The sequence below is a fragment of the Aegilops tauschii genome, chromosome 1 (assembly GCF_002575655.3).
Source record: "Aegilops tauschii subsp. strangulata cultivar AL8/78 chromosome 1, Aet v6.0, whole genome shotgun sequence".
Lineage (NCBI taxonomy): Eukaryota > Viridiplantae > Streptophyta > Magnoliopsida > Poales > Poaceae > Aegilops > Aegilops tauschii.
The window spans coordinates 317,222,098-317,228,444 of record NC_053035.3 but is presented as its reverse complement, the minus strand read 5'-3'; the positions used below and the strand labels follow the sequence as shown (position 1 = coordinate 317,228,444).

At 49.1% G+C, this 6,347-nt stretch overlaps 1 protein-coding gene across 1 annotated transcript; it reads right to left on the bottom strand.

Annotated features, from left to right (window-relative positions):
• Positions 1 to 1,751: 1,751 nt before the first annotated feature.
• LOC109751891 (phospho-2-dehydro-3-deoxyheptonate aldolase 2, chloroplastic) lies at positions 1,752 to 5,385 on the bottom strand. Its single transcript, XM_020310767.4, has 5 exons — positions 4,814 to 5,385; positions 3,764 to 4,041; positions 3,089 to 3,365; positions 2,417 to 2,662; positions 1,752 to 2,221 (listed from the first exon to the last, which is right to left on the bottom strand). The coding sequence occupies exons 1-5, from the start codon at positions 5,282 to 5,284 to the stop codon at positions 1,952 to 1,954; spliced, it is 1,542 nt and encodes a 513-aa protein (XP_020166356.1). The 5' UTR covers positions 5,285 to 5,385; the 3' UTR covers positions 1,752 to 1,951.
• Positions 5,386 to 6,347: the final 962 nt, after the last annotated feature.

Below are 6,347 nucleotides of genomic sequence, written 5' to 3'. Positions count from 1 at the left end.
ACCACACGTTCGAACCGCACGGTCCGGACGTATACGGGCGGTTTGAGGATCAGCATTGGAGATGCCCTTACTTGCTATCCTACCTGTTTGCACCATTAAGCTGTAGATGTGTTTTAGCATCAATAAGCCCGTCCCTTTGGTGAACTATGACAGCTCATATACTTTGCACCGATCAGTGGTGCATTTGAATTGTATAATTATTGTTGAAATCTTGTGGAAATATTTGTGCAACGGGCAGAAGAAATATGCTACTAGAAAAGTTATGGGAGCCAAGTTTTAAGGGGAGGGTTGGGTGTAACAACCTTTTAACTCCTCCAAATTTGAGGAGTTGAGTTTGGAGTGTCTTTTGAGGACATAAATTTTAGGCCAATGCTAGGCGCCGGTCGATCGGCCCAAATTTTGGTCGGTCGCCGCGCGTGCGTTGAATTGGTTGCTTCCACGCTGCCTGATTTGGTCAACGCTTCGTTCTTCCCCCTTCGCGCACCTCGCTCACTACCACCACACCCCTTACCAGCAAACTGCATATGCGCGTGCGAGGGCTCCACCATCGTCCGTCCAGCACGTCAGGTCGTCGTCATCGTCGTCCGCCTCAGTCACCGGAAGACTCGCGTGCCGCGCATGGTCCCCGCATGAAGCACCGCAACACCTCCCCCCGCCCGCGCATCTCCCGCCGCCAGTCGAAGCCCCCGACCATCGCCGGCTGCAGTGCCGCCATGAAACGGTTGCAACTCCGCTGTCGCAGTCATGCACTGCCGACACTAGGATGCAACTTCGCCGGTGAGGGTTGCAACTCCCACCCACGTTGGTTGCAGCCTTTTCCGCCGCCCCGCTGGTTGAAGCGTTTTTGTCGCCCAATGGATGTAACCTCGCCGGCGGCTAGTTCCAGCACTGCTTGATACTGGTTCCAGCATCTCGGGGTGTGGTCACCAGCAAAAAAGATCTGGTCAGCAGCAAAAATTCTTGCTGGTTCCAGCAAATTTGATTGCGGGTCCCAGCATAATGATCCTTGATGCCATCTGGTTCCAGCATTAGTGCACGGTGGTTGCAGTTTTTTCGCAGGTGGTTCCAGCAAAAAAAAAAATCTACGGTTGCAGCACCGGCGAGTTTTTTCGCAGGTGGTTCCAGCAAAAAAAAAGATCTACGGTTGCAGCACCGGAGCTCGCCGTTTTCATCGGCAGCGGCTGCTGGTTGTAGCAACCATGGGTGCTGGTTCCAGGCTTCCAGCATCGCTTTATACTGGTTCCAGCATCTCGGCATGTGCTCACTAGCAAAAAAGATCGCGTCGGCAGCAAAAATTCTTGCCGGTTCCAACATCGCTGGATTCTGCTCCCAGCACCACGGTCTGCCCTCGGATGCAGCAGCCGTCGGCAGGCGCCGACACTCGCCGTTGCAGCACCGTGCTCCACCCTGTCGCAGCTCTGGTCGTCGTCGAGCAGTGACAGATGCAGTTGAGAGAGAAAAACGAGGGGATGGTGCTGGCTCGACGGTTGGCTTCGTGGTGCTCACCGGAGGAGAAGACAGCGAGAGAGGAGGAGGAGGAGGAGATCCCTCGGGCAGAACAGAGGAAGAAGAATTGGGCGAGTGGCTGAGGACGACCGCGAGAGAAGATAAGGCACTTACTTCTCATATTGCGTTTCCAAATTTAATCTATAAACCTTATGTCCAGTCTCAGCAAATACCGAATGAGTAATCTATTGTCAGGTCTCATGTAATCTCTCCGCCCTCACACAAACTGCATCAAAGAAACGATGAAAACGAAAGAAACTGAAATTGAACCAAGCACAATGGGTACTGCACCAAAACAGCTATATCCTATTATTTGAGGGAGATTTTTCCTCGGCATTTCCAAAATCAAACGGCATCTATACTACTAAAAAAACTAAAGAATGCAAAATTATGTCCTCTAGTAGCTGAAGATAGTTTTGCGGGGAAGAAATCTAAGATTGATATCTTAAGCTTCTACTTTAGATATCAGGCTAGTCCATGTCCTGTCTCTCTTCCTCCTTAGCCTCTCGGCAATGGCAAAGGCCAGCTCGAGCGACTGCGACGCGTTCAGCCTGGGGTCACAGTGCGTACGGTAGCGGGAGCTCAGATCGTCAAAGGTCACTGTGTTGGATCCACCAATGCACTCTGTAACGTTCTGCCCTGTCATCTCTAGGTGAACCCCTCCGGGGTAGCTCCCCTCTTGCTCATGTACATCAAAGAAAGCCCGAAGCTCAGCCTGTGCAGCCATAAAGAAACAGTGAAAATTCTGAACCATGCCAAAGTTGGTAAGTCCGAACAATGCTATTGGATGTCTCAATGGCATGTGGTTCCAGAAAACAACAGTCCATGTCTCATTGTAACAAACGGCGTGAAATACCCACCATAAGTAGGTTGTTCTATGTCGAATCATGCAAAAAGTTATCACGCTTACCCGGATTGCATCGAATGATCTTGTCTTGAGCCCACATGGTGCGCTGATGGTGTTCCCATGCATGGGATCGCTGACCCAGGTGACAATCAGCCCTGCTTGACGCACGGCTCTGATCATATGGGGGAGCTTGGCACGCATGTTCTCGGCCCCCATCCTTGTGATAAGTGTCAGCCTCCCGGGCTTGTTGTGAGGATTCAAAATCTCACACAGTTTCACAAGCTCTGATGAATCAAGCTTATCACTCACCTGTATAACATAGTCAGAGTCATTAGATTTGTCAACTGATTTTTTTTCCATCTAAGACAGTCATAAGATTGTGACTAATAAGATTTTAAAAACAACAAAACTACTGTTCTTCGTAGTTGTTAAAAACACGACATCTTTCATGTCATTAACAATATATGACAAAAGATGATTATCAACAGATAAACACTATACATAAGCCTGGAGACCACAAAACTGAAAGATCGATAAGAGACTTGTGAAGCATTGATGGTCGCCATTTGCAATGGAAGTTGAAGTACTTAGAATTAAGATGTTTATGATTTTACGTGACCAACTCCAACAACGAAATGCAAACCTTCAGGACTTCAGTAAAAACATATGCCATATGAAGAGATGTCACTGAAGACCATATGCAGGCAAGCCAACTCTGATGGGTGCTTTGGTTACCTTGATGCCGACAGGATTGGAAATACCGCGGAGGAATTCAACATGAGCACCATCCAGCTGCCTAGTTCTCTCCCCAACCCAGAGCATGTGTGCAGAGCAGTCGTAATAGAGGCCAGAAGTGGAGTCCTCCCTGGTCAGTGCCTGCTCATATGGCAAGTGAAGGCACTCATGGGATGTCCAGAATTCAGCTGTGGTCATCATGGGATGCTGAGGAGGCAGACCAGCAGCAAGCATGAACCCGATGGCGTCATGAACCCTCTGGGCAAGCTCCACATACCTGCTCAGAGAAGAACATAAGGAGGTAAGATCTACTTTTATTGTATATAACAGGATGTCAGTGATCATATTTAGGCTGACTGATATTTCCTACAGAATCCTAGAGAATGAATACCTAGCTATGATTACACGTGACTGATGCTGTCCAGATTAGTGTGCTAAAACAAGTACATCAGTTGTTTGACAAAATCACTTTCCTGGACTTGCAAATTATCCACAAACAAGGTCAGAAGTAAAAATTAAACCAAAACCATTGCATATATGTGCAAATATGGCATGAGCCGTGCGCTGGAGAAAGATTGATGGTAATTTTTTAATTCAGATGATATTTGCGGCAGGGTGAAAAGAGTTTTGCATAAAGGCTAGTCACTTGATGAGATCAAGTAGCAATTTAGTCACCTGTCTCCCTGCGTGCTGTGCCTCAGAAAGTCTAGGTTCCACTCGGTGACTCTCTGAAGATCAGCATATCCTCCATGGGCAAATGCTCTCAAAAGATTCAGGGTGCTCGCAGACTGACTGTAGGCTCTAATCAACCTTTGAGGGTTTGGTGCACGCGATTTCTCATCGAAATCATCGTTGTTGATGATGTCACCTTGATAGGACGGCAGCGTCACTCCATCTCTAGTCTCGATTGGGTTCGATCTTGGCTTTGCAAATTGGCCTGCCATCCTTCCAACCTGAAATACATAGTGCCATAAATCTTTTGTATAACAGGAGAGATGTTTATATACAAAGATGGAGTGTGGATGGTTTTTCTGCCAATCATGGAAGGAGAACATTTAGAAACATTTCTCCTCAGCATAACAAGAATCTTTATTTTGTCAATATAAGTTTTCTTAATCTGTAGATAAATAAACATGGTTAAGCACCATTTCATAGTTTCATGTAATCTATAGCTTTAATCAATTAGTGTACTAGTTTGCAGATGAATCGAATGCAAAATAGCAATAGATCATTTTACCATCCATTAAACCAGCAGTATGGGCACAATTATTGTCGGGGACTCCCCAACAGTTATTCCGCTCAAAAAAGCAGTAGACACAACACAGCAATCTAAGTTCTCGGCAAGACCTTTAGGAAAGAGAGTAAAAAACTCAGGATGGTTGAGTGGATTCATAACAGCCTATGACAGTTCAAGAATCCATAAATATGACCACTTGTGTCCTGATGTAGCCAGTAGTCATATTTTCTGTGATTCTACTGAGATTACAAGTGTTTTCATTATAGACACTTGAATATCTGATGAAATTGTGGAGGCGGCAAAGTCTGAACTGCATTGAGACTTACAGGAACCAAATCCCGATCCATGACAGGACTTGATCATCACAATTCACAAGTCAGAAGGACATAAACCCTTGTTAACTGGGGCGCGAATCCAACGGAAGGCTACTTGCCTAGGATCGTCAAATTAAGGGGTATGCTATGCATGGATGAAAGTGGGAGTAGGACCTTGATGATGGGCATCTGGCCCCCGAAGGTGAGGACGACGGCCATCTGGAGCATGAGGCGGAAGGTGTCGCGGATGTTGTTGGCGCCGAACTCCTTGAAGCTCTCGGCGCAGTCGCCGCCCTGCAGGAGGAACGCCCGGCCCATGGCCGCCTCCCCGAGGCGCTCCTCCAGCGTCCGCGCCTCCCCCGCGAACACCAGCGGCGGGAAGGACGCCAGCGTGCGCTCCGCCTCCCCGAGCGCCGCCGCGTCCGGGTACTCCGGGATCTGCCGCGCCGGCCGCGCCCTCCAGCTGTCCGGCGCCCACCCGCTCGTCACCGCCGCCGCTGCCGACGACGACGCGCGCACCGACGGGCCCGTCCCGCGGCGACGCGGCGGGTCGGAGGAGGCCGACGAGGACCTCCGGCGGGCGGAGATGAAGGGCGACAGGTGCGCGGGCGCCAGCGGCGCTACGGGGAGAACGGGAGCCGCCATTGAGTGCGTGACTGGACGGGAAACGGGGCTGATCTAGAGGCGGTTAGGCATGCCGCGAGAAGCTGTAAGCGCGAATATATATGCAGTGGCGTGGCGGGGCCGAAGGCGGCAGTGCCACCCCGCTAGATAAGACGATCTTCTCGGTTCTCACGTCTTCCGTGTGATTTAACAAACAAAAAAAAATTCGTTTAGTTATTTCCCAATTTTATCATTTTTGGATTATGTCATTATGTAACTTTCTTACTTTAGAGCTAGTACAAGTTATATATATACACAACTTGTTCTAAACAAAGCTAGATCTACTATATTTTATATTTTACTAATAAACAATCCAACATTATCTTCTTTAAACGCATCCCACAAAACGTACACGGATCCATTATCACCATATAGGCTTAATCTAATCTGTTTTCTGGTGCGCGTTTAGTAATTTTGGTTGACTGACCGTGCTGCACCGAGGAAAATAGGACGCGCTCACGTCCGCAGCCCCTATCACGCGTGAGGCATGCGAAAAGAATGCTGATCGCAATCTCCTCAATTTGTGCGGTGCCTTGCTCAAAAGAACTCCCCCCACACTACCCACGCCGCCTGCCTAACGCCCTAGAGCGCCGCCACCTGACCCGTCCTATCATCTTCCCCACGCAACGGACGACCAGAGGAGGTAGAGCCGACGTCTCCCTCATTCACCTACAGCGACGACGAGCTGCGACGACACCATCTCGCCGTACACGCTCCTGATCTGGACGGCACCGCCGACCCCGTGGCCCTCCTCCCCTGGTTATCGGATCCAGCCGAGATTCGTCATGTCTGTTCATCACCTTCTCGCGCCTCCCACACCGGCCTCCATGGTTGTCCTCCTCTGCACTCAAACTCTGTCTATAAGCTTCATGTGCATCAGCGGGTTTGAGCCGACGATCTGGATCGAGTAGGTCGCAGGAGCTTGCCGGCAACACCCGATCTTTGTTCTTGTTTGAAGTTCGTCTGAGGTGATTTCTTCTCTGGATTTTTTTTGAAACATTCAAACTACATTTTGAAATCGTTCATGCTAACTGAATTTTATCGA

Bases quoted from the DNA above. Each gene is read 5' to 3' on its own strand.
- LOC109751891 (XM_020310767.4), bottom strand. From the start codon at position 5,284: ATGGCGGCTCCCGTTCTCCCCGTAGCGCCGCTGGCGCCCGCGCACCTG. The intron at 3,366-3,763 runs GTGACTAAATTG...TTCTCTGAGCAG, and splicing joins CACAGCACGCAGGGAGACAG to GTATGTGGAGCTTGCCCAGA. The intron at 2,222-2,416 runs GTAAGCGTGATA...ATGGCTGCACAG, and splicing joins GATCATTCGATGCAATCCGG to GCTGAGCTTCGGGCTTTCTT.